General features: G+C 42.6%; 1 protein-coding gene across 8 annotated transcripts in view; it reads right to left on the bottom strand.

Annotated features, from left to right (window-relative positions):
- Window positions 1-5298: 5298 nt before the first annotated feature.
- AAK1 (AP2 associated kinase 1) overlaps window positions 5299-14160 on the bottom strand; it is a 191059-nt gene continuing 182197 nt past the window's right edge. For all 8 annotated transcript variants that reach the window (XM_074398698.1, XM_074398707.1, XM_074398693.1 and 5 more), the window contains one exon: window positions 5299-13345. In XM_074398698.1, the coding sequence (XP_074254799.1) occupies window positions 12219-13345 (1127 nt within the window). In that variant the 3' untranslated portion in view covers window positions 5299-12218. The remainder of the gene's footprint in view (window positions 13346-14160) is intronic.

Genomic DNA, 14160 nt, shown 5'->3' with positions numbered 1-14160 from the left:
TTGCTCTGAATCTATTCCGGTTCTGGGAGCTGCCTGATTTGTGAATCATTCTTTGCTCAATTAAGCTCTGTTAAATTTAATTTGTCTAAAATTTTTCTGTTAACAACCTTCTGGGGCTGATTTGGTCACAGGCAGCAGAGCAGTTGAAGTAGAAAATGAGTAAGTGGTAGCAGAACAGAACATATTCCAAGTACACATGATCCCAGGAATGGATGGAAAGAGATGTCAGTCACTGTTTCCACAGAGAAGGTGGGAGCAGAGACAGAGCTACATTGTACTGTGACCTTATTTTTACTGAGAGGTTGGTGAAGGTCTCAAAAAAGGTTAAGCAGATGACAATGAAGATAGTACCTTCCATTTATCACTCTAATTACATACAGCCCCCTCTGCACTGCCTTACGTTTCTTAATTAAGAGGGGGAAAAAATCTTCTTTCTTAAATAGTCCAGAATAAACCTTTAACATATTTAAGACACAGTGGTGCTCTGTCTCCCAGGCTGGAATGAAGTGGTGGGATCATGGTATACTACAGCTTCAAACTCCTGGGCTCAAGTGAGCTGGGCTCAGAGTTGGGCTCCTTCCACCTCTGCCTCCTGAGTAGCTGGGACTAGAGGTGTACACCACAGTGCCCAGTTATTTTTTATCTTTGTTTTTGTAGAGATGGGGTCTCACTATGTTGTACAGTTTGCTCTCAAACTCCTCAAGTGATCTTCCTGCATCCTTCTCCCAAAGTGCTGGAATTACAGGCCTGAGCCACCATGCCAGACCTGGAATAAACATTTTAAAACAACGTTCCTGCTTTTATATTTCCCAAAATTTCTCTACAAGCTTTGTAGCTCTTATACTATTTTATACCTAATGATTACCTCAATAACCAACAAAACCTTGATTTCCTTCATCAAACTGTACTTCTCTCCTTTTACCTCCAAAGCCAGGTGTCCTTAGATTTGAGATCTAAGGGAATACCTGGGAACACCTGGTCATTCAGGTTTGCAGCTTTGTATCTGTCAATGTAGCTGGAGGGCTACCTCTTCCGGCTATGAAGGGTGTGTCCTGTTTAACTCCAGGGGCTACAATAAAATAGGATGCAATGTGAATCATTACAGGAGTTACCCAGCATGGTAGCCCTGTGTAACAGGGTATGGACTGGGACTTTCCTGCTGACTTGGAGTTTTGGCTTAAGCCTCCAAGTCAAGGACATTGGGTGATAAGGCCAAAAACATTTTAAAGTGGTTAGGCTTCCTGAAAGATGTTTAAAAAACAAAACAAAACAAAACAAAACAAAACAGTGACACCTCCACTCATCCCATCCAGGTTTAGTAAGACAAGCCAACCGAGACTCATAGGTCCCAGGGTGCCTGTGATAGAGGAGTGTGAAGTCTCGCTCTCTGGCCGCAGGCTTCCTGACCTGCAGAAATTTTGAGGTCAGTCTCCCCAATTATTAGGGTAAAATATGGTAAGATAGTCCTTGGAGTGTCCTCAGGAGTTTGGGGATAAATTCCAGAGATGGGAGGCAGGTCCAAGTCGCCCACAAGTGGCACAGCAAAGGGAGAAGGAACAGGAGACCAGCTTGCATTCCCGATATTTGGTGGGACAAGGATGCCAAGGCTTTCCCATGGGCCAAGCGGGCTCTGCAGAAGTAAGCCAGGCTGAGCTGTCCTGGAGGGATTCTGCTAATGAGGGGCCCTAGCAGGGAAGGGGACCCCAGCTTGCTGAGTAGAATGTGCTTATCAGGGGCAGGAGGTGAGAGGAGCAGGTTGCAAGAATTAGTTAGAGTGGGAGTCAAATCACTTTTCTGTAAAGGGCCAGAGGGTAAATATTTTTGTCTTTGCAGACCACATGGTCTCTGTTGCAGCGCCTCCACCGTGTCCTTATAGAGCAAAAGCAGCCACAGGCAATACAAAAATGAAAGAGTGTGGCTGTGTTTCAATACACAAAGTCTTGAGTTCCACTTCCGGTGGGAGGGATTAATTGAATTTCTCTGTGAGAGATTTTTTCCTCCATTTATCCTGTTTATTTAGTCAATCATTTTTGATACCAGTATGGGCTCATGGATGTTTATCCTATGTGTTATTATCTAATAATATAGTGTTTATTTTATTGCTCAATTTGTTCTAGTTTTGACCATTGGGAGTTTTTTCGGGTTGGCTCTTGTGTTCCCATGACTCTTTTTTTTCCCTGTTTTTCTTTTGGTAGAGATGGGAATTCAATGTGTTTGCCCAGGCTGGTCTCGGATGCCTAGTCCCAAATGATTCTCCTGTCTTGGCCTCCTCTGTTTCAGGATCACAGACATGAGCCACCATGCCTGGCATATATATATATATATATATATATATATATATATATGTATGTACACACTTTTTTTTTTTGAGACAAGATCTTGCTTTGTCATCCATGTCAGAAAACACAAAAGCAAAAACAAAAAAAAAGTTAAAGTGGTAAATTTTAGCCTGGGCAATATAGTGAGACCTCATTTCCACAAAAGATTAAAAAATTAGCTGAGTTTGGTAATTCACATCTGTAGTCTCAGATACTCAGGAGGCTGAGATGGGAAGATCACCTGAGCCATTGAGCCGTGGAGGTCGAGGCTGCAGTGAGCCAACATCATGCCACCACTCCAGCCTGAGCAAAACTCTAGTTTTGCTTTGGTTGCCCAAGCTGGAATGCAATGGCGTGATCTCAGCTCATCGCAACTGATGAGGGAGTGAGCCACTGTGCCCAGCCTAACATTTTTTAATTTTAATTTTGTTTGAGACAAGATCTCGCTTTGTCATCCAGGTTGGAGTGGTGGCATGATCTTGGCTCACAGCAGCCTTCACCTCCATGGCCCAAGTGATCCTCCCATCTCAGCCTCCTGAGTAGCTGGGACTACAGGTGTGAACCACCACGTTCAGCTAATTTTTAAATTTTTTGTGGAAATGAGGTCTCACTACATTGCCCAGGCTAAAATTTACCACTTTAACTTTTTGTTTGTTTGTTTGTTTGAAATGGAGTTTCACTTTTGTTACCCAGGCTGGAGTGCAGTGGCGTGATCTCAGATCATTGCAACCTCCCCCTCCTGGGTTCAAGCAATTCTCCTGCCTCAGCCTCCGGAGTAGCTGGGATTACAGGCATGTGCTACCCTGCCCGGCTAATTTTGTACTTTTTTTTTTTAGTAGAGACGGGGTTTCTCCATATTGTTCAGGCTGGTCTCAAACTCCTGACCTCAGGTGATCCACCCACCTCAGCCTCCCAAAGTGCTGAGATTACAGGGATGAGCCACCATGCCCGGCCTAACATTTTTTTTTTTTAAGTGCGGTTTCACTCTGTTGCGCAAGCTGGAGTATAGTGGTGCGATCTTGGCTCACTGCAACCTCCACCTCCCACCTCAGCCTCCCAAGTAGCTGGGACTACAGAGGCATGCCACTATGCCTTGCTAATTTTTGTAATTTTGGAGGGGTGGGTAGAGATAGGGTTTCACCTTGTTGGCCAGGCTGGTCTCGAACTCCACCCACCTTGGCCTCCCAAAGTGCTGGGATTACAGGCCTGAGCCACTGAACTGGGCCCATTTTATTTTGAGACAGAGTCTTGCTCTGTCACCAGGCTGGAGTGCAATGGCTCGATCTTGGCTCACTGCAGCCTCCGCCTCCCAGGTTCAAGCGATTCTCCTGCCTCAGCCTCCTGAGTAACTGGGACTACACGTGCCCGCCACCATGCCCAGCTAATTTTTTGTATCTTTAGTAGAGACAGGTTTTCACCATGTTAGCCAGGATGGTCTTGATCTCCTGACCTCATGATCCACCTGTCTCAGCCTCCCAAAGTGCTGGGATTACAGGGGTGAGCCACTGCACCTGGCCCCATTTTTTAAAAAGTACTTTTTAACCTTCTGACACTGCAGTACAAGATGCTCCTGGTTCATCTTGTATATTTCCTGTGCTAGCCCTAGAATCAGCCATTTCTCCATGGAGCCCTGGCTCTTTTTATTAGAGAATGGTATTTAAAAACCATGAACTGAGTGCTAGGTGTGCTTGTTGTTCCTTTATGTTTTACTCTCATTCCTTCATCTGTTCCTTCTCTATGGAGTTTCTCCTCTGCTGCTGAGCGTAGCTGCTTGATCATTCAAATATGCCCAAGTGCTTCTCCCATTAGTCCTTCATCCATGTCCGCACCTGGGCTGCATTCTGAAGAGAATATGTCTCTTTTTGGGGCCTCTGGGCTAAGCTTATATATTAGCAGGTTGAGGGACTACTCGGTCTCCTTTCATGTAATCTGACATGCTAAGCTAAACCCTTACTACTTACTCTTACTACTCCAATATAAGAAAAGAGGAACTCAAGGAAAAATACGTAAAAGGGGAAGGGGAAATAACTTGGACTTAAATCTAGAGAAGCAGATCTAAACCATCTGCTCATGGCTTTCCCCTGGGTCTCACCCTGGTTCCTCCCACTTGGCTGTTAGGGGGTGATATAAGGGCACCTCCTCCCTGGCTGGTCTATTACCAACCAGCCTCAAGGGCAAAAGTGAGACACAAGTGAATGCAGAGCCCACGTGTTGGAGCTTGTGCTTACAACTCCTGTGTTCCCTACTTGGAAGGCAGGGCCTACCTTGACAGAAGGCTCAGTGGCAGTGTGAAAAGAGCTTCCCCCAGAGCAACTGCGGAGGAACAGACAAAAAAGACTGCTTTTGCTTAATGTTAACCTGAAATAGGAAAAGCGTAAGAACTTCACATTGTAGAATTTGGTGGGGTATATATTTAGGTCTTAAATTTTCAGAAGTAGGCAACTTTGGCTTCAATCATGCATACAACACCGGAACTCTTTGGAGTCCTGGGTCTTGTTCAAACACCACCTCTGCAAACTCAGCAGAGGTGTTACCCATTCTCCCTGAATCATGACAAAGTCAAGCTCATTGAAGTTCAGGCAAATACCACTCTGTGTTATTTTCTCAGATTTGGAGAGGAAATAGGCAGGTTCTCCTTCCCAGTATGGATTTTTAAAATTCTTAGGTATATTTTTTCCTAAGACTTCTCTCTTGAGGTTAATGCTGGTCTCTCTTAGACTTCTCTCTTGAGGTTAAGGCTGGTCTCTCTTAAGACTTCTCTCTTGAGGTTAAGGCTGGTCTCTCTTAAGACTTCTCTCTTGAGGTTAAGACTTCTCTCTTGAGGTTAATGCTGGCCTCTCTTAGACTTCTCTTAAAGTTAATGCTGTCCTCTCTTCAGGAATATAAAAGTATACTACTAGGCTTCACACTAAGTGAAAGATACCTATGAATCCCTGCCATCCTAGGGACATCTGAGTTAAGAAATAGCACAAAGCATAAATCATTTAATTCAGTCCATTTTAATAAAGGGTATAGGAGTTTACAACTCAAAACAATTCATAAAAACTATCAGATACATATGATAAATCACACCAAGAGTGCAGTAACATAAATCCAATGGTCTGCAAATAAGAGGTATTGCAAAACTGTTAAGATTGACTTTCATGTTTTCTTCCCTCCTTTCTCTTGTTCACAGCCCAAGATTATGTGCACATTGTTTTCTGAGGCCTGATGACTTCAATACTCCTTCTGGCTGGGGTGACCTCCTCATTTAATCCATTCCAAATAGCAAAGGGAGTTCACCTCTTCTCCACAGAATGAGCATGGTCCTTGTCCTTTATTATTTGGTTTCTATCTCCTAAAAAATGACATTAAATGTTCCCTCATTCAAAACATATTGTGGGCCTTGTGGTGTTCTGGTCACTGCTGCCCTCCCAATGCGACACATGAGCCCTCAGGATGAGCTCTACAGCGTTTTATCCTTGTGGATAAGATGTGTACTTGGGAATGAAGCTAAAGTCATGGCTGATTTCCCCAACCTTTTGTCGAGAAGAACTCCAGTTTTAACTTTGAGAGTTTTTGGCAAAAGGAACCAAATTTACTCATGCCAAATACCTATGGTCACTTCTCAGTACTCTTTGGATGCCTTTATTAGGAAAGCCTGAATTAACACTACAGAAGAAAGCATGAGGATGAATAAGCACACACACAGACACACAAACACACATGCCCCATTCACACTCAAATGGGAATCTCTGGTAGACTCAAAGAATAGAGCTAATTTGCCATTTCAGAGTGAAAAGCCTGTACTGTTTCACCCTGCCCCCAAAGACTAACCTATCCTACTTTAACTGGTATGGGTAAAAACCAATTCTGCAATTGCTGTATGTACACATTAAAGGAATCAATCAAACGGATCCCTTTAATATGTACCTATAGTTCTGTTATAAGGCAATGCAGGTAACACTAACTTGGTTTCAAGAGCATTGTCAAAACTGGGGCACACATATTCCTATTAGAGATGGCTGGGAGATAGCTGAGAATAAATTTATGGAATTACAAATTATGGGAATACTGCACTAAGCCATGAATGGTTAACATGTAGCCATTTTTGCCAGCTATTCTAGAGTCCCTTCACACATAAACTTGACCCTGCATTCCAGGAGAGGTCCCTCTGGGTTGTGTCACTACAGAGTAAGGCTGGGGTCCTGCCAACCTACCTTTCTTTTAGTTCATAATAGGGAAGTGAGCCATTTTTTTTCTTTTCTTTCTTTTTTTTTGAGACAGGGTCTGGCTCTATTGCATCCAGGTTAGAGTGCAGTGACACAATCTTGGCTTACTGCAACCTCCCGTGCTCAAGCCATCCTCCTATCTAAGCCTCCCAAGTAGCTGAGACTACAGGTGTCCACCACCATGCCTGACTAATTTTTGTATTTTTTGTAGAGACAGGGTTTTGGCATATTGCCCAGGTTGGTCTTGAACCGGTGAGCTCAAGCGATCTGCCCACCTCAACCTCCCAAAGTGCTGGGATTATAGGTGTGAGCCATCACACCCCACCCATTTCATTCTTATTGGTGAGATTGTCACAGACTTGGCTGAAATTTAAGAATAAACTGTTTACAGCAACAAAGGATGCAATTAAAGTTTACATGATCATTCAACTGTGCCTTTCATCATGCACTTACTGACATGCTCAAAATAGCGGAATGTCAAGTAAGGAAATGAAGTGAGAACAGGAACAAGGGAGGTAAGCCAGGAAGACTTCCAGGGACTCAAACAAAAACAATTCCCAACCACATGCTACTTTTTATTTTCAAGCATTTTGAAACTCTTCTTTTCCTTTAGTGTTGTTTTCAGTAACAAATCTGCAAGTGTTCTTGGTGGTTAAAAACAAAACAAAACTACAAGTATCAGTTGAGAAAGACAAAGAAAAGACTAAGAACTTAAATTAGACGATCCCATTTAAAGTTTTCAGTTTTACTTCTTTAGATGGAATTGGAACATTAGAACTCAGGGGTGGTTTGGACATTAGCAAGGTACTCCTGCCTCCTCAGAAGCTACAGTCTTTTCTGCGGCTCTCTTATGTACCTTTCATCAAAATAATTTGGGTTCCAGATTTGTCAGATAAAACCACATCTGTGAGACCAGCAACCATGTCACAGTTGACTGGCATGTGTTCTCCAATTTCAGTTCCAAACACACAACAGAGAATCACGCTTTTCTTTATTAAAGGGACTCAAATGATTTTAAGCTGTATTCTTCCTGCTAGAGAATGAACTGAGTAGCATCCTTCTCTCATTTCCTATAATACAATTTCCTATGTGATATACTGCACACAAATTATATCTGATATATGTTTTGATTCTTTTTCTTTAGGGAAGCAAATATAGAATTTCCATTGTCAGATTATTCTGATGATTATAATCTGATTCCATTATGCATTAGTGAAATGTCCACCAAGTAGTTGAAAACACTGATGTACATGTATTCTAAAACTTACTAAATAATGGGCCAGTAAGATACCGGTATCTTTCTAGAACATTTAGAAAGAGATCTTAGTTGCGTGATACAACTCGGATACAACATGGGCCTGTAAACACATACATTCTAGTATACACATATGAGACATTTTAAACTCAATAATAAGTGGACCCAAGACAAAATAGGGTGTATGACCCAGACTCCCTAAGTGCTGCCCAGCAGCTGCTGCAGCATCAAATTGTGTTCATCCCGTTTTCTAATCTAACCAAGCACTTGGAGCTAAAGGGCTGTATGTAAGCCCAAGAAACAAATATATTAAATATTTTCACCACATATCACATCATTAATTCAATAGTTCCTGTTAATCAATTAATGTGGATTCTTTCAGGGTTCATCAATGCATGTGTGGCTCAATGCTTTATGAATAAATATATTCTGGCTCATTGCTTTCCACTGAAATGAAAGGACACAAGCTCTATATTCCCTATCAAATGTGTAAAGCAAAAACACAACAAATAAAAACAAGAAGTATAGTCATTTGATTATATGCAGTCGTGTGCTGCATAAAAACGATTCCATCAATGATGAACCACATATACCATGATGGTCCCATAAAATGATACCGTATTTTTACTGTACCTTTTCTATATCTACATGGATACACAAATATTTACCATTGTGTTACAACTGCCTACAGTATTCAGTACAGTAACATGCTGTACAGTTTGTAGCCCAGGAGCAATAGGCTAGACCATGTAGCCTAGGTAGGTATTAGACTGTATCATCTATGTGCTAAGTACACTCTGTGATGTTCACACAATGACAAAATCACCTAAGGATGCATTTCTCTGATAGTTTCCCCCATCATTAAGTGGGGCATGACTGTATTTTTTTTTTCTCTTTAAGGAAATAAGACCCTACTGTAATACAAGTCTGCAGAATCTAACAGTTACTAATAATCAGCGTAATCCACAAGTCAAAGTTTTTTCATGCATCACCAAGAAAAAAAAACAAGAGTAATTTGCATATGTTTACATCCATTTCTGTATTCAAAGAAGGTATGTAGAGTCTCCACCCACCATATCTCCAGCGACAATTTTTTTTTTTTTTTGAGATGGAGTTTTGCTCTTGTCACCCAGGCTGGAGTGCAATGGCACAATCTCGGTTCACTGCAACCTTCACCTCCTGGGTTCAAGCGATTCTCCTGCCTCAGCCTCCCTAGTAGCTCAGGCTACAGGCATGTGCTACCATGCCCGGCTAATTTTTGTATTTTTAGTAGAGATGGGGTTTCACCATGTTGGCCAGGCTAATCTCAAACTCCTGGCCTCAAGTGATCCACCTGCCTCAGCCTCCCAAAGTGCTGGGATTACAGGTATGAGCCACTGGCCTCCAGTGAAAAATTTAACAAGGATACAAGCTCATGTTTGATGAAGTAGTCAACTATAGTAAAATCACCATGATTTTATTCTGATTTTGACTTTGAGAATTAAAATAGTCACTTGATTAGAAGAGAATTATCAAATAACCAAAGAAAAAACATTTTGCAGGGCTGTTACAGAGATAATCCTGAATATTTGGAAAGGGGAATTTCTGGGCTGGTTGCAGTGGTGAACCCAGGAGGTGGAGGCTGCAGTGAGCTGAGATCACACCACTGTACTCCAGCCTGGGCAACATAGTAAGACTCCATCTCGGGAAAAAAATAGAATTTCTCAGTTGGGGTAAGAACTCTCCCTGCTCTCCCTGAATATTCCTGGCCTCTTAGTTCAAGCTTTTGAGGGTTTCACTTGATAATGGCCATGGGAAGAATCTGGGGTGCAAAGTTCCATGTGCATTAGCCAAAATTATTCATTCAACTAGAAAGACAATTTTGCATCCACTCATACATAGAAAAGTCAGAAACAAGAATTGAAAAAAGCAAATTCTTAGAAAAAACATTTAGCATCCACCAAAGTGAAAGACACAGATTTCTGGCACAGTTGAGACCTTGGCAGGAAAACCAAACCTTGGCACAATGCCAATTATTTATCTTTTAATCTGGACATGTGAAATAGGTGGAGACCAACTAAAAAAGGAAAAAGAGTTGAAACGTAGCTGCTCATATTTTACTGCCAATATTCCTGAACTTTAAAGAATATCACACTAATGAACTGCAATAGAATTGGGCATTTAGACTTGATTCTTAGATGAATCTCCAATAAGTTTTAAATCACTGATCTGGTTTGGTAAATAACGCTCCAGACTTCTACAGCTAATGGAAAAATCATTTACCCTTTACTCGAAGTGACAGCATTCATGTTGAAACCTAATACAGCAACTCTATCAAGTTGAACTGTCTTAGCAGAAATCTTTCCATTGAGATGTAGGCTTTATTTTTATATTTTTGGAGACAGGGTCGCACTCTGTTACCCAGGCTGCACTCATGACTCACTGCCGCCTCGAAGTCCTGGGCTCAATTATCTTTCCACTTCAGCCTCCCGACTAGCTACAGACATAAGCCACCATACCCAGATAATTATTTTATTTATTTATTTATTTATTTATTTATTTATTTATTTATGTTTTAGAGTCTCACTCTGTTGCTCAGGCCAGAGTGCAATGGCATTTCCTCAGTTCACTGCAACCTCTGCCTCACAAGTTCAAGTAATTCTCCTGCCTCAGCCTCCTGAGTAGCTGAGACCATGTGCCACCATGCCCAGCTAATTTTTTGTATTTTTAGTACAGATGGGGTTTCTCCGTATTTGTCAAGCTGGTCTTGAACTCCTGATATTGTGATCCACCCGCCTCAGCCTCCCAAAGTGCTGAGATTACAGGCATGAGCAACTGTGCCTGGCCTATTTTTAAATTTTTTTGTAGGTTCAGGGTCTCACTGTGTTGCCAGGGTTGGTCTTGAACTTCTTGGGCTCAAGTTTTCCTCCCACCTCACCCTTCCAAAATGTTGGGATAACAGGCATAAGCCATCGCACCTGGCCAGCTTTATTTTAAGGCACTAATAATAAAGAGATGAAAAAAGCTAGGAATAAGTCAGATCTTTCCAGAAATAAAAGACATTTTAAAAAACAGTTAACCTGTCTGACCTATTTCAACGTCTAAAGAGGGTAGAGAATGTGAAAGTTTTCATGCCTACCTGATTCACCTCTTTTCCACTTCCCAAACACTTATTTCCACGTCTCAGATTTACATTTCCTCAAAGGGCAGTAGAGAAAGATGGCAAGAATTTGGGTAAAACAACAACAACAACAACAACAACAACAACAACAACAACAACAACAACAAAACCAACCCCAAAACAAGCAAGCCTAGTTTGTAGCCTAGTCTGATGATGAACCAATTTCCTAATGATGGCATTTAGTCCACATACTCAGAGGCTGGAACTGTAACAAGGTATGCTTTTCTATTGCTGTGAGGAGAGAATGTATAAGGAAAATTAACTTTTTATAACCCAGTAAATATAATTTGTTAATAGCAAACAGGAAATTCTGGAGAGAAAAAAAATTTACTCTGAAACATCAGTTCTAGCAGGATTTCCCTACACTTTCCAATGTATTCAATTTTGCCACAAGAAAAAAACTAAATAAAACAGCGTTCAAGTCAGTTAGGTGAGCAAACACCAAAAAATGAATGATCTGATTGTGGAGGAAGGCACGATGGGGCAGGCTTTACTAAAGAGAAATGCTTCCGTGCACACGCACGCATTCATGCACACACAAACCTGTACACTCATACTAATTTCAAAAGCATGGATGTGGGGAAAGCCTTGCCAACATGACTAGACACAGGCAGTTATCCCATCTGCCTGTATCTCTACATAGGCTCTGACGTACATTCCACACCCACAGACACTCATGCACGAGGGCCAGCCTGGCTCGCACACAGACTGAGAAACAGATCCAGAGACTCCTAGAGCTGCTGCTTCTACAGGAATGATTAGTTCGTGCAGGATTATACTTCCTGTTGATGTGCAGGCTTTTTATCAGACATCTCCCCTTTTCAAGAGCACTAAATCTTAATTTGGTGGAGGGACGAATCTTGATTATTCGATGGGCATGACTTAGAACAGGAGCTACGGGAATTAAAACTAGCAACAATAAGGCCCCTTTGGGATTGGGGTGAAGTATTTCTGGATTTAAACAGTTTCTGGGGGAAAAAAAAAAAGCAGAGTTCTTGGTGGAAGTGGACGACCTCTGTGAAGGAGATGAAAATGCCTCAAAGTCCAGAAATCAATATAAACAAACAAACAAACAAAAAAGTGAATATAACTTAAAGAGGCTTCAACTCAGTATCACTGCAACTGAGTTTGTTGACTCAAGAAATTCTGCTCTGACGCAGGGAACTGAAAGATAAGAACTGATAATATTTTTCCTTGGGAAGGCTCAGCTGGGAGTGCCGTGGTGGGTATTGAGGGTCGGGTAGAGACAGAGGCCTGAGGCTCAGGTTTTGCTCCTAGGGTTTCTTGCCTGATTTTGAAGGGAAGGGTGCTAAAGCAAATGGATCAGCAGCTGGCAGCTCCGTAGTCCTGGAAGAAAGGGATGAGATGGAAACAGACCCAGCTATTGACTGCTTGTTGGTTTGTGAAACAATTTTGTAGGCAGCAATGGGCTGGGCTTCTGGACTTGGCTCATCTTCTGGGCTATAGTGACGGGAATACTTGGATAAGGACTGGGGGCGGAATGGTTTGCCAGCCACAGGGCCTGAGACAGCTTCTTTCTGGGGCTGAGGTCCTTTGTTTCTGTCATTAGGATGACTCCCCGATTCCAGGCAGGATCCCCTGGGAGAGACGCTGTCCAGATGGTCTGCTGCTTGTACAGAATGGGAGAGGAGGTTAGATTGTTGCACAAAACCAGCTGTGGAATACTGAGCTTGGACAGAGGTGTATACAGCTCTCTCACGGCCCGAGGGCAAGGGGATGTCACCTGTCTGACTGAGGAGACCAGCCTGTGCAGGCAGCTCCTGAGAGGTGCTCTGGATAACTGTTAACTCCTCCACACTTTTTTTCTTAGTGAAGGGAGCTCTCAAAAACACGTCTGACTCCTCTGGCTGGGAAGGAGCCACACTGCTCTTGGAGACAAATGGGGCTTTGGAGAAAATGTCCATGTCGTCATTTGGAACCCTTGAGCTCCTGAAAGGAGCAATGGCAAAAACATCTGGCTCACTGAGCCCATCGGTGGTAGGCTGTGTGAGGGCTGGGAATTGGTTCTTTCTTCCACCTTGCACTGTCTTTGCTTGCTCAGTAGAGACTTCTGGTGGAGCGAATGGAATGGCTCCTCCCAGCTTCCCCTGGGGGGGTCTGCAACTCTCATCTTCTTCTTCAGACTCCATAAGGAGAGGCCGAGACCCACTGCAGTCCAGCATGTCTCCTTCAAGGTCAGTCCCTTCCTCTTCGCTGCTGTGGAATGAGCTGTTGCTTGAAGGGCCATCTCTGGCCAAGTAGTCAGATTCTAAGTTGTTCTGAGTCTTTGTGCCAGGTACTCTGGAGGGGTCTTGATACAGGGAAAGGCCTTTAACACCCAGTGATTCTTTAAAGTGCTCTACAGTTATTACAGGACAGGGACTGGACTCTCTCTGGAGACCTAGAAAAGCATAAAATGCAGAATTAATGTATAGGTCAATTCTCTTTGGAACATTCAATGGTCAACCCGCGGCAAAAACATTGTGGGACCAAATAATAGATGTTGAAAATGCAAAAGGAAAAACAGAAAAGTAAAAATCAGGCAAGGAAACTGCACACAAACTGGAACACAACCAACCACTGTCTCACGTTTTGGAACATGATAGGCACGATGTACAGGAGAGGAGATGAAGATGTTAGGCACACAGACATTCAGCGTGAACTATGCAATGCTCCTACACACAGGGCCAGGCACGGACACCTGCTCTACCTGGCACTGGCTCATTATGGAATGAAAACAAACCCAGTCATTCATCTCCACATATACCATGACAGTTTTGGATTATGTAGAAACACTGTCTGGGGATGACTCAATTCAGAATCTGGCATGTGGTCATCTGCTCCACATGCAGAGGGACAAACTCTCTGAAAAGCAGAATGTGGCTGCTTGATAAATGCAAGTTTACTTGATGACTTATCTCATAAGCCCTACTCAAAGAGCACAAGAGTGCCCAAAATGTAAGTACTGAAGGTACCTTCTAAGGGGAGCATACGACATCGAAATCAGACCAAATAAATCACCTTCAGCTGGAGTTGCCCCAGAATTTTGTTTTCAGTCTTCTAAGTTCATAAAGATCTCCTCTGCTTAAATGAATCTGTCATAAACTTCTTTAAGCAGAAGGAATGAAATGCATGGGTCATTACAGAAGCATTAGCAAACTCCAATATACTAGTCTATTTCTATCTAGGTAGAGGTGCCTCAGGGTGCTCTGGCTT

Source organism: Saimiri boliviensis, chromosome 1 (genome assembly GCF_048565385.1).
Source record: "Saimiri boliviensis isolate mSaiBol1 chromosome 1, mSaiBol1.pri, whole genome shotgun sequence".
In the NCBI taxonomy this organism is placed as follows: Eukaryota; Metazoa; Chordata; class Mammalia; order Primates; family Cebidae; genus Saimiri; species Saimiri boliviensis.
Note: the sequence above shows the minus strand (reverse complement) of the source record. Positions and strands in the feature narration are given on the sequence as shown.